The 27,250-nt window shown below is 42.8% G+C and overlaps 1 protein-coding gene across 2 annotated transcripts in view; it reads left to right on the forward strand.

Moving 5' to 3' along the window:
- zfpm2a (zinc finger protein, FOG family member 2a) overlaps window positions 1-27,250 on the forward strand; it is a 111,163-nt gene that overhangs the window by 67,191 nt on the left and 16,722 nt on the right. Inside the window, exon 5 of one of the 2 annotated variants that reach the window (XM_068324678.1) lies at window positions 2,980-3,091. In XM_068324678.1, the coding sequence (XP_068180779.1) occupies window positions 2,980-3,091 (112 nt within the window). The remainder of the gene's footprint in view (window positions 1-2,979; window positions 3,092-27,250) is intronic. The other variant, XM_068324679.1, reaches the window with a different exon arrangement.

The following is a 27,250-nucleotide window of genomic DNA, read 5'->3' on the forward strand; positions in this document are numbered from 1 at the left end:
TGATAGTCTGTAAACTGATATTAAATACTTTATCTCTGTAAATGAAACAAATATTTCCTGTTTTTGAAATATCGATTTTTGAGGTATTTTTAAAAAAAATACTAGGTTTGATATTGAATAATAAGAAAAAAAAAATATGTTCTTGCATTTTAAACATCATACTGATTCAAATAAAATAAAGATTAACCAAGATGTTTTTTACTGGATACATTTAACTATCCAATAGGAGTCAGCATGTTTTACCAATACCACTGTTGTGTTTTGGACAGGAACAAGTTCTTTATATCACATCATGCTTGTGTAATTGTTAGACAGAAGAGCAGTTTGTTTCTCCAAAGCCCATTCATCATGTGCTCTCTCCCTGCAGGCAAATCAAAATTTTCTGCCTGTCAATCTGCATTTCTCCTGGCCTTGGCCACTTAGGCCAGCTGATCCGCTTGTAAAAATGTTTTCATTTGCATTTGCAGGCGCTCCTCCCTGCAGTGACGCCACTGCGTCTTAATCCTAAATATGTTGTGTGCAGTTGCTTTTCGGCATTTCTTTGTCTTGGTGAAACGCTGTGGTACATGCCTCTATGCTTACAAAGCACATAGGCCACTGTTGTCACAATAGATGCATTATGTAAATCTGCACTAAGGCGCAGTCATGGATTGTTGCTGCTGTGTTCCCAACAAAAAGAGAGCAAAGAAAATAGAAGCAATTAACAATTAAATCAAAAATAACACAACACATCCATATTTTGAATTTTAAAAGTTTCTCTCACTGTGAGAACCGGAGAAGCATTGGTGATTATTGTATTGCTTCATATTAATAGCAGCGGGATGATGTCTGCTTAATGTGGTATTTTGTCTCTGTTGGCTACATTAAGAGCAGCTGGAATATCATGAATTCCCAGGGGCTCAGAGGTGCGGCAGAGAGGCCTCACGCTGCTGAATAAGAGATGGCTCCAGTCTGGAGATCTAAGGAAGGGTTAATCTGATTCCCATTTCAGATAGTCGTCCTAGCAACAATCGGATGGTCTGCTCTGCTCCTTTGACAGGGGGTGTGAGATTTTCAGGTTAGCCAGATAGAAGACTTTATTGTGAAGCTAATTTGAAATGAGAACTGGAGGATGACTGAAATTACAGAGGTCTTCTCTGTCTCATCTGCTGCCAGGATGGGATAAGGAGATGCCAGAAGAAGGTATAAGAATATCAACACACACAATTTACTGCTTGTGTTTGATCAGTTTGGCAGTGCAGTTTGCCAATCTATATATTTTCTCTTCTCTCTCTCTCTCTCTCTCTCTCTCTCTCTCTCTCTCTCTCTCTCTCTCTCTCTCTCTCTCTCTCTCTCTCTCTATATATATATATATATATATATATATATATATATATATATATATATACACATACATATATATATACACACGTGTGCGTGCATGTGTGTGTGTGTTAGCACTATATTTGTTTCAGTTACTTTTTTAAAGTTTTTTTTTTTAATTTGAAGACAAAACCTCAACAGATTACCATCATTTCTCTGAGATGTATTTACCATTGGTAAATAATTCTCCCTGTGGGGAAAAAATAAATAAATAAATTTTAAAAAATCAGTTTTTCCTCCAGCCTCCGACTAGATGCAGTTCATAGAAAGAGAAATAGCGAATGGGGGAGGAAGAGGAGGAGGAGGAGGAGGAAGAGGAGGGGGCAGTGCAGGCACACAGCCGGAGCACCGTGCTCATCTCTTGTGCATATCTGTGCCAATTCAGACCTTTAACATGCTCAAGTGACATTTGCATTTATCCTTGAAGGTTGTTGCCATTTGCGGAGGAGAAATAAAGCACCGGAGAGAACTAGTGTTTTTCTGTTGCATTAGGCAGATGGACAGCGTCCTGTCGCCGCCTGCCTCTGATGGAAAAAGAAATGAAGTGTCGAGATTGCACCTCAACCCATTTTCTCTCAGCGTAACTATTTCTGTAACATCCTAATGAAGCAGGGCCCAGAGGTTCAAAAGTAATGGCCTTGAAATACTGACATTTTGCCTTTGAGTAATAAGCTACTGTACCTGGGTGCCTGAGATGATGCTTCAAACCCCTCCAACACACACTCAGCACCACCAACACACCTTTTAGCACAAAGCAAAAGAGAAAATATCACAAAAATAAAATAAAACAGAAGAGAAAGTCATGAGAGGATGAAATAGAGCGAGCCAATCTGGTGACACTTCACTGTGCAAATCTAATACAGTTACACTCTATCTCCCTGTTTTATTTCTTCTTTTCAAGGAATAAAACTCCACGTTTGACCTCTGACCAAGAAGAAAAATGACCTTACACATTCAGAATAATTTTTCCGGCATATTATAACAACTCTAACCTCAATCGCCCTTTGAAATGGATACTGATTCTTTAAATTCTTCCCTGCTTGTTTCAGGAAATAGTGAGATCCAGGCGATAGCGAGGTACAATGTGCCCAAAGTTAACCGCTGAACACTTGCTTCCTTCTCTCTGAAAGTCACTAGCCTTTTTTTTTTTTCCCCTTTAGCTTTCTTTCTTTTTTTTTCATAATTCCCAGACACCTTAGATGTTCTTCTTAATCTGAGATCTGATGCTGAATCACTGGCTTCAATCCTGGATGATCATTCCTGCTTTCTGATACAATGCATGCTCTTACACCCATTTGTCGCCACTCCAACCTCTGCACAACCTTTGTCTGCAGACCACTGCACACACGCACATGCACAGACACACACACACATGCACAGACACACACACACATGCAAAGACACACACACACACATGCACAGGCATACACACAGATGCAGATACATAAAACCTGCCCTGCTTCGGAAATCTTCACAGCAATGTTAAAACTGGATTAGGGTGGACTTGGGTTGCGTGTTGTACAGTTTCTGCAGAAGAGCATAACTCAGTGGTTATTAATGTTTCTTTAATCACAAAAATAAGCAAATGATTAGTGTTTGTTATCTGTCCCCGACCAGAAGACGAAGAGCACGGTCCCGGTGGTGCTGAGCGCCGGCCCCAGGTGGCTGCTGGATGTGACTTGGCAGGGAGCGGAAGACAACAAAAACAACTGCGTGGTGTACAGCAAAGGTAAGCACGCCGCTCCGGCATCCTGTTATCTCTCCACGGTGCAACACACCACGCCACGGCACCGCCGCAAAGACAATCCTCCATCCTCTCCACTCCTCTGGCTGTCTTTCTCTCCATCTGTCTCTCTGTCTTTGAATTCTTCTCTTTTCTTTCTTTTCTTTCTTTCTCTCCTTCTCAAAGTCAGACACATGCACAAATAGCCGTTTGTGTGCAGCTACAAGGTCACGGAAAGAGGCGCCCACACTCCTACAGCGTATCTGTTTTACTCCAAAGACCCTTTGTATCACTAAAATTCTGATTAGAAACTGAGAAACATCATTTGACACATAAAGTTAATGGTCTTTAGATTTCAGAAGGTAATTAATGCCCCCTCTTTTCCCTTTTTTTCTATGGAATGAATCCCAATCTCAGTGCAGATACAGGCTGGAGATGGGTTAGGTTCATATGTTCTTTCACTAATTCAGTATAGCTTTAGCTGTTTATCTTTAATAAATCATACAACCCATTCCCCATGCAACAATGGGGAATGAAACACAACATATCTGTCAGGCACTCCCAGTGGTATATTCAGCCTTGACCCTCAAATCATAAGAATAAAACCCAAATGATGATTTGTCATTGAGACAAAGTCGTCAATCTGCTGCATTGTGTCCAAGAAAGTCCTCATTAAAACAGCCCAACATGGATGTGCAGAGAGCCTGGTTTGTTGCAGGACGTATAAGAAGATGCTTAAAGTGTATACAGTCCTGACACAACAGTCTGGAGCTTCACTCCTCATGAAAGCGCGAGGCTTCTGCAGCTATAATTGGGTCTTGACGGGTGTTAACCAGCGAGACACGGAAAAATAAATACGTAAATAAAGATGTGTTTAGGATTCCAAAGGGGGTAAGGAAAAGGGGGGGGGTTCATTTATCACTTTTCAAAAATGATTACCCCGTGACAATACCCCTAAAGCTGAAATGGAGCTTCTTCTCCCTCAAAGTGAATAAAGTGGCAGGAGTGGGATTTGCAACCCGGATTTTCAGTCTCCCAATTCTCATCTACTAATCACTAGACTGCACTGGGGAGTTATCCTCTTAACCGGCTACTTAACTTTGTGGTCTTTATCACCAAATCATTAAAGTTTTTGATAAGCTGTTAAAGAAGATTATGCACTTCTTTAAAAATCTTCTAATCTTTTTGCTCAGAGACTGACTGTATGAAACAAAAAAAACAAAAAAAAGGGCAATAACAGGATTTCTGGAGAATTTTCCTCCTCCTCTGTTCATACATGTCCTCCAGATAGCATCACATACTGTACAGGACAGCAGCATCACCTCAGCTACGCTCATGAGAGCGTCTTTGTTTGTCGCTTCCAGTTTGACCTTATTAAATTAAACACAATAACATCTGCAGATGTCCTCTTGTGAGAGTTACTCTGTGCCGTATAAGTTCATTACAGTAAATCCTCCACATGGATCCTCACACGCTTGCCAGACGATGATAAATGATAACAAAGAGAAAGTCGAACACAAAGAATTAATTTAAATCTCAGAGCAGTAGTTTAATGTCTCTTGTCACCTCGTGGTTGTCGTATCTGAGACATCACTAAGCTGACAAAACAGCCCCAAAAACTCTTCTGATATCCTTTTAATCCGCTCCGTTCTTCTGTAGTTTTTGAAACCGATTTAATTTAATTTCGGCGTCACAAAAACGGTTCCACTTTTCACACGATGAAAATGTTTCACTTTGAAAAAAACTTTGATAGCGCTATGATAGCACAAGGTACACTCCAACAGGTCTGCAGCAACTTCGCCACAAAGCTTCGGATAAATTGGTTGGGTTTTCTCTGCTCTCTATCCAAAAATTGTTCCATGTTTTGCTTCTGGCGATTTTTTTTTTTTTTTTTACTTGGAGGACTAGAAGTAAGTTCAGAAAGTGTCTTGAGCGTTTGATGCCATTCAGCCGTTGGACCCTCACTTCTAGACTGTGACTTGATTTATGCCGCTCATTCTTCTTCATCGCCCTCTTTTAAATATTCCAATCTGCGTGTGTGGGCACCCTCTGGAGGTGACATTGAAATTGAATGTCAGTGTGTAAGAAATATCAAAATCTTTGTCGAAATTCAATTTCGAGTCCGGCCTCTTTTTTGCTCCGTTTTTTTGAAGCGGGGGCTGGAGCGGCCGTTTATCGAGTCGACGCCGGATCAACTTGAAGAAAAAGACTCCCAACAGGAACTTTCCTCCTACCTGGAAAAGCTCAGATTGTTTATATCTTCACCCCTGTCCTATTTCTCCTCTGACGGCGGCTTCATTGCTCCCTGAGGTGCATCACTTATGGAAAACAGTGAATATCTCAATACACAGGATGCTTGCAAAAATATGTGTTGACTCATGTTTCAGTGGTCACAGATTTCTTTAAGGCTGCCTTAAAAGATAGTAGCGGTTCACTTTGGATGCTTGCTAGTGTGAATCTATGGCGGAGCATCTCTAAGTGAGGACTTCTGATTGGTTTGAGTGTTTGTAGCTCACTGTCGGGTGTCCCGTTCTGTGATTTCTGCATTAAAATTTGCAGCATTGCTCATCCTCCGTCTCCGATATTTGTCATTCAGGAAGTTGGTGAAAAAAGGTGGAAGTGGGAGAGAGGACCGGATTCCTCTTGAGAGTTGTATTCCAGCGGGGCGATATGTATAATACATGCACTGGAGTTAGTAACAAGCAGCATGGTGGTGTAGTCAGGTCCCTCACGGGTGGCCCCTGGTCATCGGCAGTTTTCTGTGTGTACATGTGCTTAATTTTATGTCTTAAAATTGCTATTGCCAGCAAAATTTGTCGTCACTTTCCTTGTCTGTAACATTTTCTCCAGAGGAAGATCAAGACATGAACGTTTATCCGTTCGAAGAAGTCGGAGGTAAAAGATCATGTGCATTTTAAATGTGTTCAAATTAACATTCACACTGCAATTCCATGAATATAAATTCTTCTTTGAATCCTGTTTCTTGAAATGAGGAGCTGAAAGAGCCTGAAGTGGAAGTGGAAAACTGCAATATCTGTTTTTCCCAGGCTGTCAGCACGGCCCTGTTTGTTTTACATTAAACTCCCAGGAAGAGACTTAGCAGCCAGCCATTACTAAAACGCTCAAGTCTACTACTGCGTTAACTCATTATCGAGAAATCCACCTGGAACTCCCACAATGCTCTCCTCCACAGTCCGACAGTTTCTTTGAACCGCTGAAGTTATAGAAACAGGCTGGAAGTCTGCAGAGTAATTATGTGTTACAGTAACACTGGAGACCGAGGACAGAGAGAGAGAGAAAAAGAGAGAGAGAATGACAGACAGCAACCAGGGAGGGAGACAGAAACCAGTGGAGAATTCTCTATACAGATAAACAGCAGATTGATAACCGATACTTTTGGTAAGAAAGGAGGGATTTTGACAGGAAGAAGAAGTTGAGCCCCGTTTTGATATATTTACTTTATGTGTGAGAAACATTGGTTCCGTTAAAATATTGCAACATGCAAAATTTAGCAGCTGTTGTGACCACATCCAGCCATGTTTACAGGATATTTCTGGTGTTCCCCCCCTCCATTGTAGGTCATTTGATCCTGTAGGAGGCGCCGTGTTACTTTATAAAAATACGTATATTCAGATCGTTTTAAAAGAAGATCAATAATTTCATTTGAACAGTTGTATATTCTACTTTTTAACGATTATTACTCAAGCAAAAAGAAACATGTAGCGTCAATAGCGGTTGGATGGCGTGAACAATAAACTATTATTGATTATAGTAAAGGATCATGGCGTGTGTTTGGACAGGGATGTCCTGTGGAACAGAAGAATGAGAGCGTTTAGAGATGTTGTTAGTTTTTACTGAAGACCATTGAGAATAGCAGATCAGATGAATCTTACATTATATTTTTATTATCACAGAAGAGTTCTCATGAAAACCGTTCCGTCTCCTTTCTGAAATAAGTTTCATTCTCAGTGCGATCTTTCATTGTGCGTCGCCTTTTGTTACCTGATATCTGCGCCCACTGAAACTATACACACTCAGTGCGACCACATTATGTGGTATTACTCAGAGGTGACCTAAACTTTTCAACTGTAAGCCTCTTAAACCAGACCACATCCAGATACAGCATGTCCAATAAGTCTCCAGAGCCACTCAGTCCATTGTTCGTTCAGAAATTGACCAATGTAACTAGGCCGTTTTACATAAGCCCAGACTGTGCCGAATTAGCCAGCTCACTGTGTCTTTGTATTTTTTTTTATATTCTCTAAATCCTCACAATCAGATCCGTCTTTATGCCTCAATTTGCTCCTTCTGTGGACCTCCGAAGGCATAAGGTGAACCAGCACGACCTGCCGTAGCATCCGTCTGACTGGAAACGTTCTGCCAAAGACATTTCAAGTTGTCTTTATTTTCTCAAACATGCACCATTTCCCTTCTCCTCTCCCTGGCAGCGCGAGGCATTAAACATCACAAGGAGAGGGCTTTAACAGTTCAAAACGTAATTGTTCATTTCAGCCCTTTTCTTTTTAAAACGAGTGCAGCGCATAGAAGGTGCAGGGGTTATTATCTCTTGTCTGGGAACATAGGGAAATAGTGTGGCTGAATAATAACTAAACAACTGACACAATGTAAAAATTTCATTATCAGTGCATTAAAACAAAATTGCGCCCTAAAGGAGTCCCCACCGTAGCTTCCAGCAAAACCACTAATCATGTTTAATTAAAAGACAACAGATCAACAGAATCGTTTTCATTAGGAAATTATTAATGATTCCACTGCAGCAATAATTGATTGCACTGAGCCACCTGATAACTCAGTGCGGTCAGGCTGGAGAGGAGTGGCTGGTTTAGGCATTTGGCAGCTGTTGAATAGCGTGTCTTGTAGCTGAAGCTTCCACATTAGCAACTGAGGATGAGTTGTAAAGCTGGCTTTATGGAGAGGAGTGAAGGAGGAGGAGAGTGTCTGGTGAGCTAAGGACAGCAAAATCCACATCATATGCCGATCTTGTAGGACTTAACCGTCCCACACATGTATTTAGGAGCACAGGGATTCATGCACATGCAACCACACACACACACACACACACACGACTGAGCCGGGAACACAAGCTTGTATTATTTTCCCCCCCCATCTCTTTGTCCAACATATTCAAGAGAACATTTTCTTTCAAGTTTTTTTTTCTCTCCATCTCACTCAGACACATTAAAACTGCATGTGCACATGCATGAGCACACACACACACACACACACACACACACACACACGCGCGCGGGCACACACTGCTGCTGCTGAATTCAGAGCTCCAGACGCTTCCTCCGACAGCCTTTTATGTGCATTGTTCTCCCGCCGTGCAGCAGCCCCTCTCGGTGCTAGACACCATACCAGAGCCACCAGACACCACATTCTGCCACAGCACCCAAATTCACAGCAAAAAAACACACACACATACGCGCACAGACCCAACGCCATTATCGAACATTTGCATAATGGCTGCTGACACATATATGTCCATCTGCATTCGGCTCAGACTAAGCCTGAAGACAAAAACAACAAAACAGGGAGAAAATGAAAAAAAGACGTGATGGGCACTGATGAGGGACGAGAGCGGCCTTTTCTTATTCCACCATTTCATATAGATTTTTGCAGCCTTGAGCCTGTATGCAGATTTTAATATGTGCTCGTGATTAGTGTGCAGTATTTTGAGCATAGCCAGTCGTCCTTGTATCAGTGCCATAGAGGGTGTCAGGCTAATGAGCGCGGGCTGTCCTTAGAGCAGGAGGGTTTGGGCTGTGCCATTCACTCTGCATATTTAAATGCCTTGTAGAGCTTAAGTAGGCCCACTTTTCCATGTCAGGGCAGTGTTCAATCCTGCTGCGACCATTAATTATGATACCATTGTGCTCCAGTGTGGCTAATAAGAGTGATGTATTGCACCCTCGTGGCATTATAATCATCTGAGTGAAGTACCTGGACTATGCTGTGCTCGCTTTAAGCACCACGTTTAAAAAAAACAAAAAAAAAAACAGTGAGTGAATAGAAAGCTTGTTCCCTCCTTTTAGTCTCCGTCACCGACTGCACCAGTTAATGCTTTTACATCCCAGCGTGCTGCAGATTTTAACTTCTCCATAATTGTAGAATCAATGATGATAAATGCTTTGGTATTGATCATGCGAGGAAGGCTGTTTGTGCGCCCGCTAGTGAAGACACACACACACGCAGTCGATTGAGCTTAAAATAGAGAGAGTGTGCACCGTCGTCGGGAGCAGATATGAGCCACTGTTGGGTTTTTTTACGTCTTCATGTTTTAATCCTTTGCATTTGCTTTCTCCCTATCTGCACTGGGATGGAACGCTATAGGAGTTGTCTGCATTGCATTTGCAGAATCTTTTGAACCCAGAACTAGTTAAGTGGATATTGAGGAAGTGCTTCTTAATATTTAGAGCGTGTCCCCTCTTTACTTTGTTCAGTACTGATGGGGAAGAGAGATCATATTTCATTACATTAATCACCGCGACTTAATATGATTATATGTACTTTATATTTCCCTTCTCAATGTTCCTCCCCCGATGGCATAATCAATGACCGTTTTTATATTCATTGAAAAATTCTGTGAATATGAAGAATTGCCTCTCAGAGGGTTTTTTTTTTAATCTACAGCAGGATCATGAGCCAGTAATTAAAGAGTCCATACTGTGTATGTCTCCTAAAAGCCCTTAACCTGCTTTTAGGCCAGAGTGTGTTGCAGCCCCCCCCCCCCGCTCCTATCTCTGCCGTGGTAAGTAGGTGTGAAAAGCATTGTCAGTATGCTTCAGGATAAAGCCTTACTGTTGGATGCCATTGGTCAGAGTCAGCCCCCTACACACACACACACACACACACACACACACACACACACACACACACACACTCACTCACTCATACACACACATGCGCACAAGATCCAGGAGAGTATGTAGAGGGGGTCGTGGAAGGGTGTGTGTGTGTGTCGGGATAATCAGAGACAAAAGCTGAGAGCTGGAGAGATGACCCTTTCTGCACATCCGCACTGCTTTTTTTGTGTGTGTGTGTGTGTGTGTGTGTTGGGGGGGTGTCATAGTGTGTGCCTGTGTCTACGTGTGTGTCAGACAGAGTGAGTGAGAGAGATGGAGGGACGGAGATAGAGGAATCACTGGGGTGGAGGGGTGTTTAGATCGTCAGTCAGCATGATGGAAAGCCACCCGGTTAAAGTCTCTCTGAGGGCTGGCACAGGTCGGCCGTGAGTGGAACTAAACAAGTGAAACTGAGTCGAGGTGAAACTCTGATGCACTGAGGGATAATGATACTGATCATGTATGAAAGAAAGGCCCACAGAGGAGGAAAAAAGAGCACGACAGAGGAAGAAAAACACTGACTGTTAGAGATGGAACAATTCCATTCAGGCCCTGCAGGAACCAGTGGGGCAGTTTTCCTTTTGATAATATATACCCCTGCAGATCAGTTTCTACGTTTGGTTAAACCTAATCAGTTTTCTGCTGAAGAAATAGCTCGGCACATTACAAAAATGTTTTGTGGGGTCTCCGCTGCGTTCATGCAGGAGAACTCGGCGATAACCTTTCTACATACCTTTGCAGCTAATCCATTTTATTGATTGTGCATCCACCTGTGTGGGGGAAATAAAAAAAAAACAACAACATGTAGCCCCATGGACTTTAGAGTGCTGTATCAGTGTGATATCGCCGTTCTCCTCTCGTCACAACACACCGAGGAGCACAACTGCGACCCACCCCTTAGCATTAGCGCCTTATCTATAAGTTGTTTTATCACGCTATCTGGTCGAGGGATCTCACCCTTTCTGCCCCTCTCATTGTCAAATGCCAGAGGACGAGGAGGAGTTTAAGAAAGAGATGTGAATGTGATGCACTAAAAATCAGTCTAAAATATGGTTTAAATGTGGTGATACTTTGGAAAAGGTTGCTTCAGGGTGGCAATTTTTGATTTCAAGAAACCAGGTTGCGATATTGACAGTTGGACAGTTCTGCCTACCAGACGATGTTTTTCATCTCCTAGCTTTCTGCACGTCAGATAACAACTCTTCCGCATGAATTCATTCAGTATAATTGCAGTGATTCCTACATTAAAATACACAAGACTATTCAAGAAATTATCATTGAGGTAGGATTAGGCAACCAAAAGGCTTTTTTAGGGAGAGAGTGAGTAAAAAGAGCTTCAGAGTGAACTAACATACTTCCTGGAGCTGGTTTGTTTTGGCCTCCCACCATCAGAATGCTATAAAAACACATGATTCGCTACTTTGATTGCAATGAAGCCCCGTTCAGTTAATCCTGATGTTTACTGTTTGTCGGGTTGTTGAGTCTCCTGTCCGCTCTGTCTCCACCACGGCTTAGACATCGACTGCCCAGAGCTAACATCTCAGGTTTGGTGCCTGGGCTCTGCTGACCTCTGCCTGTGGGTACTGGATGTCAGAGATGTGTGTCGCTCTTCCCTGTGTTTACTCCCTGCATGTGTGTGTTTGTCTGTGTGTGTGTGTGTGTGTGTGTGTGTGTGTGTGTGTTGGAGAGAGAGGGCCAAGCGGCGGGCAAACAGATATGCATGCTGTAGGTACAGTAGTGTGGAGGACTAGACATCAGTGTCATCCAGGTCAGACAGGGCCATCCATTCTCCAAGTCCCAGGGAAGAGAGAGAGAGAGAGAGAGAGAGATGAAGGGAGGAGGAAAAGGAGAGAGTGGAAGCGAGACGTGTGTGTGCAGAAAAGAGAGATTGGGGAAGTGATGCACTGTTTCTCTTAACTATGTCAAAGCCACTCCATTGTGCTCCCTCGTGCAGTGAGTGGAAACCAATCTGTCATCGCTCCACTAGCCAGCAGTACCAGAAGAGGGTTCGGCTGCTGGAAACACAAGTCTATTCAACGTGAAATGTAACTGCAATCTGAGCACCAGGATATCTGAACTGAGAAAAAGAATGTAAGATTTTTGAACTCCGCTCTCCCACAGACTGTGAAATGGAAGTACAGCTTTTTGGGTCTGAATGAGGTTTCAGTGGAGTATATCTGCCTTTTGGTGCAGAGGTGATTGACATGTTTTGTTGATGGAACTCTATCCAACCCATGTGAGGTTTTCATAGGCATGAAGGGCTCGGTTTCCACCCTCAGACGCGCCCGATATCAGCCGGCAGTCAGCCTGCTTTGTTTAAGAGGACTTTTCCTTGGCCTTGACGATGTTTAGACAATCAGAGAGGTCTCCAAATGGAGTTTGTTTCCCAGCCTGTACCCATGTTTTCCTTACACCTAGCAGCATCACCTGACCAACTCCCCCCCACTCCCCTGCCCTGGGCTCACTAAGCCTCTATACTGTTGAATAGTTCCCGCTAATGCTATGTTCCAATGCCATTTGGAGTCACTTCCTCTCCTCTCCTCGTAGGAAACCCCCTCGCGCCATTTTCCCTGTAATCTCCCCACTCTTCTCTCTTATGGGGTGACTCACCCGCTGCTCCCACCACTATTTCACAGCCCTTCTCCTTCTTAGAACCAACACCTCCACCATTTTAATCCCTTTGACCCAAACCCTGTGTGTTTCCCTGTATCAACAGCTAGCGGAGATTACATCCTGCCTGCCTCCTCACCGCTGTGGGCTTCAGTCTCTGTGGCTGTGGCCAGGTTTTAGTCAGACACTGCTGGGTGTAGCCGCTGTGGCTAGCTAGCTTTCCAAGGGTTCGGCCAGAGGGCAACTTGGAGAGGTGAGATATAAGAAAGTGCACAAATGATCAGATGGTTGTTTTGATTACATTAGAAGTTTGTAAATGTAAAAGAAATATTGGACAAAATAATGAAATTAGAATAAATGAACTCTAATGATTTTATTTGTCTCAACTACATTCGGTTTTCCCTCGAGGAAGCCGGTTCACCTGCGTCAGCTTCAATGAGTGTTTCTTAGTTTTTCAATTTTAATGGAATAAATGAGTGTGACAGCAAAGCACAGAGTGGAATTATCATTTCATGATCCCTGGAGACAGAAGGATAAATCTCAGGTGTTCCTGGTGGTATTCCTAACTAACTACTGTCTAAGGTACCCTGATGGACTGTGAATCACAAGTATAGCCTGGGTCCTTTAGTTTCCTCAGATTAGTTTAAGTAAAAAAATAAAAAAATAAAATTTAAATTTAAAAAAAAAAAAGAAAGAAACTGATTTTTTCTGGTTTTATTTGCCTAATTTGACATTTTTATTATTATTTTTTTGTAAAATTCTTAAACACATGTGATTTCAATGGTGATTGTGCCTGCACACGTTACTTTTAGCACTTTCTAGGTCGCCTAAATTTATTTTATGAGGGGAAATCAAAAGTGAGTCATTGAGATAACACAGCCTGATGAATTATTTCCACTGTGAACAAACATTCATAGCCCTGGACAAACATCCATTAGCTTAGCATTGTCGCTGCCATGTACCATGAATGTTTCTTGGTGTTTTAATTTTGCAGTATTGACAGAGATTAGATTCTCTCTTTCTTTCCCTGAGAAATAAAGTCATGAATTAAATAAACAGGCATAAATAAAAAAAATACCCACAGCCTGTAAAATAGTGATAGTATTACCATACTGTTGTGAACATTTCACTCAGTATGAGCATCATATAATGTTAAAAAAAGAAGCAAAAACAAGCAGATGCAGAATGCCGCAGCTCAGAGATGTGTGTCCAAAAATTAAAGCGACTTTAGGGGAAAATTAAGACGCGGTTCAGGAGGTTAAGGGAGTTATCTTGAAGCAGCCTGTCAGGATCCTCTGCTGCCTGAGCGTAGCCTGTCAGAGAAGTGAACCAGCCGTCAGGGGAGTTTGAGCCGGTGCTGTCGCTCTGCCGAGGAGGGGTCTACGCTCGCTGAGGGGCCCCTCCTCTTTCATGTAGTGTTTCTGGTAATGGGTTAGGGCTTTATTGATGTGAACTTATGTGATCATTGCATAAAGAACTACCATTCCTCTCTCTCTCTCCTTCCTACTCAGTGTTCCTGTGGGCCACATTAAATCAAGCCTCCGACCTAGACTCCAGTTAAATTAAACCCTATCAGCATGTTGCCCCCTCATATCGGAGAACAGGCCTTTATATAGACGGCCTGTAAATGGTGATTAGTGAGTGTTTTGATTAAAATTCAACCACATGTTTAATACTCCACCGGAGCCAATCACCTCCTTCCCTCCATGCCTCCTCCTGTGTATGATTCTGTGCATAAACATACACGAGACATACATGCACACACATACATGCACACGGACCCCCCCCCCTCCCTCCGTCTCCGTCTGGCCTGTTCTCTTGGCTCAGCAGAGCACAAGGCTGATTTAGGGACTCCTACAAATGGCAAGGTTGCAAGCGGAGACAAAAACCAGAGACAAATCACACGACGACAGTCTCAAGGCTTCTACTAAACCTATTCAACTGAAGGGGAGCAGCCGAACAGTGAAAAATATACACACACTCCATCCTGTCACAACGCTTTTGACTTATCTTGAGTGACTGTCAAGGCTGGGAATATCAGGGAATGGACAGAAATATATAAAATTAATAAGCCGCTGGATGTTGTCTGGAGTTATGATGCTTCATAAATCCTGGTTTGATCATTGCGGACAAGGCTTAAACCCGTTGCTTGCTAATGCACACGGCAGTGTTTTGGGCTGGATTTTATTCTGTTTGGGAGATACGAGCACTTTGCTGGAAAAAGTAAGATTTATCATCTCCCTACCCCCCCCCCTTCTTTTTTTCATGAGTGACAAATATTAAAAAGAACGCCCGAGGGAAGATGGCAGCCCTTACCACCTTTAATAGAAGGGCACAGGCGTAGCAAGGTGAAACTAGGTCCAAAGGCGCAGAACTGCTTTTCAAAGAAAAGAGAGAAAAGCAGAAGAAGAGGGAGAAATTGGTACGAACTTATCAGTTGTACTTCCTTTGTTGGGTCAAGGGTCTCGGAGCTTTTGTTTGTTTGTTTGTTTCTCATACTGAAAGGATGGATGCTATCTCTCCCGACATCGAGGCAAGGCCACTCTGTTGAGTGCCGCAGGTAATATTTCATGTCAGGAATTAAGCAAGCTTACCCACCGACTCCTTTCTACAGTTAGACGGTCACCACATCCATCATCGTCCCCTCTTCCTCTGTAAAGCGCTGCCTTCAGGGGCAAAATGTAACAAGTACATTTACTCAGTTACAGCACCTACAAATATTAGGTATTGAAATGATTTACACTTCATACATTCTTTTCTGGTAGAACAAAATCTGTAATATTAAATTTTATATATATATATATATATATATATATATATATATATATATATATATATATATATATATATGTATGTATACAGTATATATACAGTATATATATATGTATATATATACTGTGTATTTATATATATATATATATATATACTGTGTATGTGTGTGCGTGTGTGTGTATATATATATATATATATATATATATATATATATATATATATATATATATATATATATATATAGAGAGAGAGAGAGAGAGAGAGAGAGAGAGAGAGAGAGAGAGAGAGAGAGATCATAAAATTTTTTGATCATAAATAATTACAGTAGTTTAATGAATACACTTTTTGTGTTGTGACTGCACTCTCTCAAATGTAAACCTTTGCAGGTTTTCTCTTTTTTTTTTATTTACAGTGTTTTCCATACTATAAGACACAATGGACTACAAGGCGCACCATTAATGAATGACCCATTTTAAAACGTTTTTTCCATATATAAGGCGCACTGGATTATAAGGCGCATTGTCGGTTTTTAAGAAGATTAAAGGCTTTTAGGTGCGCCTTATAGTGCGGAAAATACTGAAATCTTGAATAATTTTTATTTTTGGTCACTGGAAATTAGATGTGTGATGAGTGTGATGTCATGCTCATGTTTTTATACATGTCACAAAACAAACACTGGATGCATTTATGTTAATAACAACCAGCTCATAATGGATGTGTTAATTATACAGAATTTAATAAATTTATAATGAATTTTCTCCATTAGTAAAACATACTGTACTCTTTCTGCAGTGAGATCTCAGTGCAACTCGTTTACAAGGCAGTAGTGGTACTTGGCACTTATGTCCCCTAAATATTTCTACTTCTAAGACTGGTTGCCTTTGTCTGGATCACTCTCCTTTCAAGGGCTTTTGGGTGTATAAATACAACAGTGGAGAAAGGGACTAATTAGACCAGTGTGTCTAATCTCCAGGGCTTTACCTGTCAATAGAAATGTTGTCAGTGAAGAAGAAGTCTCTTTAAATGAAGGTTTGCCAGGTTTGATATGTAAAACACATGTCACAGCGTTTCATCGAGGAACATCCTGATGAGACAAGTTGTCAACAGAAGTAAAATGACAACAAAAACATCTTTGCTGGACCAAATCGGAATAATGACTTTATAAATTAAAACTTGGTCCCCCCCCCCCCCCCCCCTTCTGTTTTTGGAGAGGTCATGCATTTTTGAGCAGAACTGGTATGAAGTAAATTTATTCCTCTTATTTCTTGTAACGGCACTGAAAAGTAATGAGGTGTTGGAGATAACTATATGAAGACAATAAGCCACGCGGTCCTTTTTTTCTGTAGGTGCTTTCGAGTCAATTAGCACATTTCAGAGACTCTCTGCCTTCTGGAGCTCCTCAATATGCAGCATCTGACTCTCATACAATTACATTACGTGAGGTCCGTGGGCACACCGGGCCCAGTCCACATAATGGAGGATGCCATCTTTGGTGTGATATTCTCCAACACTTTTTCCACTGCATATGCCTATGGCTCTCACTATGAATTATTCAAAGGCTCCATCCACACAGAAGAGAGAGAAGCTCCATAGTAAACAGATTTTCTGCTTGCTGTCCTCCCAAATCTGAAATGCAGGACATTGTAAGTGCCAAATCATTACACAGCACCCTCTTTTCCCTCCTGTCTGAGTTCACCTGGCCTCAGAAATGCATTTGGACTGAATAATAGCTCGACACTGGTGAGTTGATTAAAGTTCGGTTGCTCAGGATTTCCAGCTAGAGATGCAGGAAACCGATGCATGAAGATACGTGATGATTCATCTCTCCATGTAATTCCATGTAAATGAATCTTTTATTTAAATATTTCCCATTCCATTTTTTTTTTTAATCTCATCAAACATATTTGGCTCAGGAAAAGGCTCCAATTCTGTTATGGAATATTTGTGCACCCTGTTCTCCTTCTGTTGATTTATTAAACTATAATAGATAACGGCTCTAGAGTTTGACTCTGGCTATGTATAATCACTTTAGTTCCTCGCTGGCTATTGTGCTGTGAAATAGAAAATATGAATATTACATGGGTTTTAAATCCCTACAAAAAAAAAAAAAAAATCCAGAACAAGAAAATTGACATATCCATTGCACGGATACAGCACCCATCTTTGGCTAATGGAGATTTTACATTATAGCGTTCACATTATAGCACCGTGAAATATGCTAAGCATTTAAGAAAAATTAACTTTTTAAATAGTCCATCAGTGTAAAAAAAGAAGAAAAAAAAGGAGGGGGATTTGTTCCCTGTCTTCCCTCTGCTTTGGGGATTTGCCCTGACCTTCAACTGGTCGTATCTTCCAGTGCAGATCTGTGGCAGTGACACATGTCATGTGTTGGAGAGGATAGAGGAGGAAGCTGAGGAAGAGGGAGTGATTTTGGTCCGTAGCCCAGCGAGAGTCAGAGTCCATCCCTGTGTCAAAGGATGGGCATGTTTGGACCAAAACACAGACTGCACCTCATCCACTAATCTCAGCGCAGAAACACCTTCGTCTGGCTGATAGGAAGACGAGCGAGCGTGCATTTCACAACGTGGAGGAACACTGAGAGGTTTCAAAGCTGCACTTAAATTCTTGGGCTGGGGGGGGGGGGGGGGCGGCAGTATGGGGGAGAACAAGAGAGGAGAGAGAGAGAGAGAGGGGAGGAGGAGTGCATCTCCAGATTCCCGTCTCGTAAAGCCGACCTGAAGGCTGAAGCAGAGCCAAGCCTCCCTTTCTCCATCCTGTTCCTCCATGTAGGACACCCTCCACCTTCGCTGCTGCGCTGCTTCTCTCCCACTCACCAGGAAAAACACAAACTACAAAAGGGCAGAAGAGACAACATCTTAAGTACCCCCCCCCCCCCCCCCCCGCGCCTATCTTGTAGTTGAAAGCACATTATCACATGTGAATGAAGTTAACACACAGATCGACCTGCGTGTTTCTTTTGCGTCGGCGCAATGCTTGACTGAACGCTCCCTTTTCACCCAGACAGATTGTAAAGAGGCGGTGGAATAATTTGTTATCAACTCACTCAGGGCTCTGAAATCGAGATTAAAAAAAAAATCAGCAACCCCCCCCCCCACAAAGATTAACATCTGTTTCTTAGAGAGGTGGCGAATGTCACACAATTTGACAACAATCATTACGTCCTGGTAAACTTCTGAAAGCATCTTCCTTTAATCATCAAAAGGCAGCCTTTTACCTTTTTTTTTTTTGCTGGGAGCTAATTGATAGAGCGAGACCTGGATATTTGTATGCAGCACATCAAGCAGACGCTGTGACTTTCAGCTCGTCTGTAAATAAATAAATCATAAAGTTTGTTTTTCTCCCAAGTCAAAAAAGACACCTTTTCTTTGTCTTTGTGTTGAGCGCCTTTTTTTTTTTTTTTTTGCATCAACACGAGGCTAAAACCCTGAAGACTACAACGTTTAAGAAAGCTTCTAAATAGCGTCTCTGAAGCTAGATTTGAGCTTTGTCATCACGCTTGAAGAATTTCCTTTTAATGTACTGTAATGTGAAATTCAGTGGGGACAAGTTTAATTGAGTTTTACACAAACCAGTTGGGAGTAGCGCTGGAAGGTAGGTGATGTTGAGGTTTTTAATCTCTGGCTCCGGAGAGGCTTGTTGACGGAGTGGTTCTTTCTCTTTGTGGAGAAAAAAAGAGGAAGCCTAAGAAATGATACATCCATGGATAAAACCAATTGGCAACCCTCAAAGGGACGGGGGGTGATAAGGCAAATCCAGCACTTGTAGAGAAATAAAAGAATCCAACTGTTCATTAAAACGGGAAACAAAACAGGCGATTGAGAAGGAAGGCAGACTGCTCAGTGGAGGAGTGAGTGAAACAGACAAACAGAGCCAGAGATATCAGAGGAAAGGATTGGAAAATAATCAAGGATTTGTGAGGAGAATTAATAAGGAAGATAGGCACAAATAAGCATTTTTTTTTTTTCCCTGTCGCTGTGCAAAATTAGTGGGGATGGACTACAATTATCAAACAGGGCGAATGGCATAAGCTACATACACACCTAATTATAAAGGATAACCTAGATATGAAGGTTGCTGTCTTTTTATTTTACACACTTTGACTGTGAGGCGGTAGGCTCTTTTTGTAAGGCAGATATTTGCTGGATAGAGAATATTCGGAGTCCGTTTAATACAGCAGCAGTCTCTCTTTCTTTGCCAGCAGGCTTCGTTCTGCATCAGTATACAATCTATTGAGGAAAAAAAATAAAAAGAATGATTTTTAAGTTTGCATGAAAGCTTTTTTTTTTTTTTCAACCACTGGAACATTTCTTTAATATAGATTCACATTCAGATGGAGGAATTGGATGAAAGGAGCAGATCGGTGTAGCTGCGGTAAGGATTTCCCATATATTATTCACAGTGTGACATTAGTTTAAACAAAAATTAGCTTTAGTTTGGTCTTTGGTTTGTTGAGTTTAGAATGCAGTCGCTGCTAACTCAGACTGTAACCATGTGTGAGTATATATGTATTTGACTGTTTGTTTCTGACAAGAATTCACCTCCTGGAGGTTACTAGACCCTCATCTGATCCAGGGTCTAGTAATGGGGTTTGGAGTCTGACACTTAAAGGCGTAATGAAAGAACTATAGTATGAGGGAGGGGTGAGAGGGAAGGAAAGCAGCAATAAAATCATCAGCAGTTGTACGATAGGCCTCAAAGACATTCCATAGGTGTTTTGTGTGAAAGAGCGCAATTCATCAACGTATCAATAAAAATATGGAGCAGATTATTATTGTGTTTGCTTACCTCGTTGTAAATAATGGGTTTGCCGCGGCTGCCCGTATTAATTATAATTAGAATGCTGATAATGTGTGTGTTCTTTTATTACAGCAGCTGAATCAATTTTACAGTCTTATTCAGCCCCACAAGGTCACACAAAGTTGCCAGAGTGAGGCGCGGGGTCCTTGTAAAAAGCCTGTCTGCATTCAGGGTGAACTTAAACAGACAGAATTAGGTGATTAGTTTGTGTCATTACATCATTGGGAGAAACTCCTTTCAAATTAAAAGTATGCTCCGTTTCATGCACAAATTATCGGTTAGGCAGCTGTAAATCTGTTTGGCGATGCATCCACGGGAAAAATATTTATAAAATGTTAGTGTTACTTATTCACGTACACTTTCTTTCATTAAGCACAAATAAGCAATTCTGGCTTCAAAGTGGCCCCCCCGTGTAAAGTCCACATGACGGATTAAGAAATAGGCAAAAAGCCTTTTCACCAGTGCAGTTCTTGGTGGGTTCGGTTTTACATTTGTTGACACAGAAGAGAGTGTGTGTTTGGCCAAATGTTGAATCTCAACTTAGTCTAAATTCATAAGGCACCCCACTGGCGCGTTCCTCTGTTTCCTCCTTCCTTGCGAGTTCGACTGTCAGATGGCCCAACAACAATGGATCTCACCAGCCTATCAGCCAGCTCCTACCTTCATAGCTCGCTGCGTGGCTTTAAAGACTGGATTTAGCACGGCTTGGCAAGGTTCAAATCAACAAACCATGCCACAGATTTAAAAAATCTGCATATCAGTTTTGCCCCCATTTTCACATTTTTTAAAATGCACCGCATTCAAGATGCCACACGTTTAAACTGGTCTCCACCCAAGACACACTGGTTTGTTTCCACTATGTCTTGTCAGTCAAGTCACCTGTTAGGACAAATAAGCTGATAATCTTTATAATAAACATGATGATCCTAATTAATGTTATGCATAAACAGGGATTTGTCCAATTAGAGACGCATATTTATATCCATAGGATGTCATCTTTCCTAAATAGCTACATGGATGTGTTGCTATTTAGAGCAACACGTGTTCCTATATATAAATCTGCATCTCATGAATACGCTGCTATCAGTGAACAAAATGTCACATATTTCATTTGCTATTGCTTCTTAATAATTGGCTGTGCATTTCCTTTCCAGGGTAAGTTGTGGGGGGGTTTTTTTTATTTTTTTGCATGTGAATGCTAAAATGACCTTGTGTTCCCTAGTGAATGCATGCATCTGTCATGAAATTATACATTCCATCAGCCCTCATTGAACTGGGCATTGACTCTGTGCTGCAGACTCAGGCTGCTGCAGTGAATCTTGATTATGGATTCTGTGATATTGCAAATGACTTGAGATTTCCTCTGAATGTTTCGGATTAATCGGCCCGTGCAGATGTGATTCCCTTTTCTCTTTTTTTTTGTGGTAGGCGCCATCTTGAACAGTTGCTCATTTCCATTCCGTCGTCACATTCTGCATACAAAGCAGATTTGGTGATAGGTAATCCTTGTAAGGTTTTTCAGAAGACAGGTTATTAGAGGATTGAGGACTATGTGTGTGTGTGTGTGTGTGTGTGTGTGTGTGTGTGTGTCTGTGTGTGTCTGTGTGTGTCTGCGCAGAGGGAATTTATGTATATTTTTTAAGTTGGTGACAATGAGCTGTGTCTCAACGCTGGAGACACAGTGACTGTCTCCTTTCACTTCCCACAAACAACATCCCACCCCCCTTTAAAACGAGCTCAATCCAGATACACACACACACACACACACACACACACACACAAACCACACCTGCTCCCCTCCTGCCTCTCCACCGCCGCCACCCAGAATTCTTTGAACTGCCTGAGGCTAAAAAGCTGGTTCCTGTCCTCTGGCATGCAGCTCCAGATTATTCCTGAATACCAGAGCTTCCCCCCCCCCCATCATCCTGAAAAATCAACGGCCAACCCCCCCACCACCACCCAACCCTGTCTTAATTCTGGCTCTACCTGTCACCTGTCAGATGCACCCCACCTTTAAGTGTCCAGTTATTTCCCATTGCTTTTTAGATGTCTTTCATATCATGGCTCATTAAAGCGCAGCACAGTAGGCAGCATATTTACATAGGCTACTGCGGGAGGGGTGGGGGGGGTGATTTAATTTGCGTTGGTACAGAGCATGACCGGAACTGAAGAGTGCAGCTCCAAAATGACTTTTCACATGACACCACCCTCGTCCACCACCACCGCCCTCCGTCTCCTCATCCGTTCCCGTATGAAAACATGCAGCCGGGTGTAATTGCTTGAACGCGGCACAAAGACGGAGACAGAGCCGTCACAGAGGGGAATGAGGTTTCTCCCATGTGACAGACCTGGGGGGGGGGGGGCAATCAAAGCCAGCCATGAGCCGTCTGTGCTTGTGATCGTTCTACTGAATATATAACATTACTCTCCTCTGAACGTCCCCCCCCCCCTCGCTTTCAGCTTCTGTGTAACTTCCTAAATTTGTCTTACTTCATCTGGCTGCTACATTCATGACTCAGTCCAGAATCTCTCCTATTTCCTATCCAGCCATCTGCAGCCTCACTTTCATCCCTGTAAATGACTCTGTTTATGTTTATTTAGATAATTAGAGGATATTTGTCACTTTCAAATTGCTACTTAGGTCATTCCAGCTGAGCATGAGGTGTATTTAAAGCTGTGAAGAGTTAATTTGCCTCATTATGGTTTTTGGGTTGTTGTTTTTTTCCAAATTAGGTTATAACATTAGTGTTATTTTGGAAGGTAGGGAGAGGATCCCTCCGCTAATTTATTTATATAAGATAGCCGAACTGTCAACTCTATCTGATGCTGCGTATAGCACAGAAATAACAATTTTCCTCAGACAAGATTTTCAAAAAAGATTCCCTCAAAACAGCGACACAGTTCCCAGTTCGCAGGAGAGACTGTAATATCAGTTGGAGATACCATTATCAGTCCCCGGTTCAAGATTCTATTCAAAGAGACAAGGAGGAATAGAGGCTAATATTGTCATAAGATGCTCCGTTGTCACTCCCAAAATGCATGGAGCGCTGGGACGATTCCACATTTGCGGAGTGGGGCTCCTCTAACATTTACTCTCCTCCTTTATGTCTCAAAGGACCCGATGCTACAAGCTAACTCCTGCAGATGCACGCCGAATAGCAGGCTGTTCATCATGCATTGTCATAGCCTCATTCCCAAGCTACCCCACCCCCACCCCCACCCCCCACCCAACTGCAACTCCACATCCTCAGGAGAACACCTCACACACACACACACACACACACACCCTCCACCTGCTTTAATCCAACGTCCACGGATGCCCCTGCAGGTCCTACATCCCATCCCAGCACTGTGATATCAATCAGCAGCAATGAGGCTGGCTCCCGCCGCCCGCACACCGGCCCAAACAACCGAACCACGCCCCAGCAAAAGACGGCTGGGATGGCGGGCGGACAGGAAGGAATACAGGCAGGCGCACAAATACCAGTCCATGTGATTTCGGTGTAATTTTGGAAAGCATATTGTCTAATTTTGCCATCTGTCCGGGAGGGAACGATGGCAGCATGAAGCTCATTTGCCGTCTGCCTTGCTTTATTACGACTATACAGAACAAGTTTTTGGAGAAGGATGCAGGCCCAGGGTGTGCAGCCCACTGAAGCTGAGAGGCGTGTCGGTACAGGCACCAGGTTGCCACTACTCCATCACGGGCTGGCGTGTGCCTGACATCCACACACGTCAGCAGCAAACGTTAGAATGAAACCTCAGGAGGTAAAACGGACACTCTCCAACACTGTCCTCAAGTTTTTCAGGTCAGGTTGGAAAAAATGTTGCCCACTTTGTGACGGTTTTTGGTTGTTTCTCGTAACCACCAGGCCATTATGAATTTGGTCCAGTTTGCAGCAAATGGTCATATAGACACACACACACACACACACACACACACACACACACACACACACATGCATGCATCACTGTCACACATTGTGGATCACGTCTGGTTCAGCTGCTCCTTGGCTCTGACATTAATACAGAGCAGATTGGTGGAGATCTGCAGCCCTTGTTGTTTGATCTTTCCTCCTCTCGCCACATTTCCTGGCACTGCCCCCCCTGCCACACCGCGTGGCGCAGGCAGGACTGGCATGGCCTCAACGTGCCTGCCAGGTTTGTTCTCTGTCTTCTTCCTCTTCCAACTTATTCCCTTATGCCTGCTCCATGGATTCGCTTCTGCAAATTACAAGAGCTCCCCTACCCCCAGCGACAGCCCGGATTCAAGAGACCTTCAATCTACCAGTTTGTCTTCTTCAGAAAGGAGCGATGCTACCTCGGCCTGCGATGTGTCACTCCCTTCTTCTTCTTTTTTATAAATATAATTATTGTCCTCTGCACCGTTTTAGGTTATTGTCCTCATTCTCTTTTCCAAGTTCCAATCTCTTGCTGGAGTAAATTATTCAAACAAATATTAGAAGTATTGAGTTGTAAGGCCATGACTAAACATTAGATACAGACCAAGCTCCACCTGAGAACAAAAGACGTCCCTCATCCAACAGTAGCCACAGACTCAACTTGAGCAAACACTATATTCGCTTATCGAGACCCCATCCCATCCCATTTTCTATTTACTCAGGACTGTCATTTAGGACCATAATACCTTGAGTCTCAATAGAGAAATTGTTTCAAATGTCACAATCGAATGTGAGAATTAAAAGTAAATACATCTTAAAGGTAAAGGCAGCATCGGCACCTCCTGTATAATCGAAAGTATTTGTTCAAAGAATAACGTCCCCGAGCGCCACACAATGGTGTCTCTCCTCCACCGTTCCTCCTGAGGTTGTGAATAGAATGGGGGGGGGGGGATAAAGCAGGAGCTAATTCAGTAATAACACCGCCTCGTGATGCCGGCTCCCCAATTTGCACGGTCTGTCTGCCATTTTACTACAATCTGCCTCCTCTTTCATGAATCGGCATCAGATCTCAGCCTTATCGCGCCTCTTTTTTTGTGTTAACCACTTCATTTGTGACTAATGGCACACCCCCCCTCCCATCGTTATCGTCCTAATTTATTCCAAGATTAAGATGAAGGGCTGGATAAGGTACGAGAGACAATAAGTTGAAAAAAGCCAATGTGATGCCTCAGTAATGAGCCACGTCAGGTTTTTTTTTGGCCCACCAGGGTCATAGCAGAACACAGACTGATTGAGAGGGAAAGGAGGCAATTGTGAGGAAGAGAGAGCAGGGTGGTGGGGGGTCTGAGGCGGGGAGGGGGGTTCTTTGGCAAAATCCAGCTTTTGAAGACGATGGATCATCAGAGCTTTGAAACAGAAGCGCACCTGAAGACCGAACCCTAACCCTAACTCCTCATGGAGAGTCGGTCGCAATTACTCCTCAAGCATCTCAAAGTGGACTTTGGACATTTTATTTTTCTGATGAAGAGGTTCTTTTTGATCAGGACACATGTTCAAACAGCGCATATATAGAGAGCGTGCATTGTTTGTATGTTTATATTAGCCTTTAAGGCTACAGCTGAATGGAAACAGTCCATTCCATTTGCCTGACTGTCTGTGAATCAATCCCTCAAGCGTTAAGCCTCCGAGTTTCGGCTACTTTTGCCTCTCCTGCCACGAAGAGCTGCTCTCAGGAGCGAACACAGCGTCTCCTAATGTGAAAACACACAGGATCAGTCTGTCTCTCGGGCCTCATGGGCAACATATGGAGCCCTCCAAGTTAGTGTTCAACTTCCCAACGGCTATTGTGAAAACTGCTGCACTAACCGCGGCCCTCAGAGAGCTAATTAGAAACCCTCGTGCATAAACCTTGCTGGGAAGTTGCTGTGGGCAGTAACAGCCTAAACCAAGGCAGGATCTGTGCCGCCTGCGAGATAATAAACAAAATTTGCATATAATGTCAACGTTTGGCTTCCGTCAGCGATGGCCTCCCAGACGCTCTAGGGGGTAGGGCTTTTGAAACGCATCGATCATAAAAGTTTGGACAAAAGTATCTGATCATTTACAGCCTTTTGTGTGTGTGTGTGTGTGTGTGTGTGTGTGTGTGTGTGTGTGTGTGTGTGTGTGTGTGTGTGTGTGTGTGTGTGTGTGTGTGTGTGTGTGTGTGTGTGTGAAAAAGGATGTTTGGATTCAGCGTATTTCAATTAGAATTCCGCATGCTTAAATCCGTACTAATTATCACTCCCCACCCTCCAGTGGTTTAAACTTGTGATTTGTAACAGATAAAAAGCCTCGCAGACGGGATCCCAACAATACATATTTAGCTGCAGAGTAATTAAGCTGTATTAGACTTCATTCATACCTGCCAGAGTGTAATACTGCACTGTTACACAGTGACGCTTTCAATTAATGAAAACGTCTAAACCCAGCATACGTCTGGGATCACTATACGGGGGTCTAGCACCCCTGTATTTATCACACGCTGTAAGCCAACACAATTACACAGGCCTAACATAGTAATTGCTACGCAGCAGCTCTTACAATGGTAGAAATGGAATTACCTTGACAGAAAAAAAAAAAAAAAAGCAAGGCGAGGAGGAACAGAGGAAAAGAAAGGGGGTGGGTGAGCGGTGGTGGTGGTGGTGGTGGTGGTGGGGGGGGCACGACCTTTTACCAAACTGTAAATCATGCTTCACTTTTAAAAGGTGAGAAAATAAATAATGTCTGAAAGTGCAATGATTTCAGTGATTTAGGGGAGCTTTTTGAGAAGCGTATTACTAGAGGTGACAGCTTGTGGGAGATAGGCAGGTTGTGTTAAGAGGGAAGGATAAGAGGCTATGACATTATGTCTGCAGGGTTAAGGTGTCAGAGTCAAAGCGTGGACCACTATTACTGGATCAATACTCCTCAGTTTTGCACTTATCTCTGGCCCGATGGTTAGCAGCAGCTTTTCTGGATATACACGGGGACTAAATGCCACTACTGACAGGGGGGTGGGGGGACGGCGTACCTGCTCTGTTTTCTCCCAACTGAACTGTTAAATATTTGAGCTATTTGGAGGGAATCGCTGAATTATTCACAGATTTGAAATTGCTTTTTGGGGTTCCTCACAGACGGATTCAGTGCGGTATATAATATAGTTTTTATATTTTATGAAC

Source organism: Antennarius striatus, chromosome 9 (genome assembly GCF_040054535.1).
Source record: "Antennarius striatus isolate MH-2024 chromosome 9, ASM4005453v1, whole genome shotgun sequence".
Classification (NCBI taxonomy): Eukaryota; Metazoa; Chordata; class Actinopteri; order Lophiiformes; family Antennariidae; genus Antennarius; species Antennarius striatus.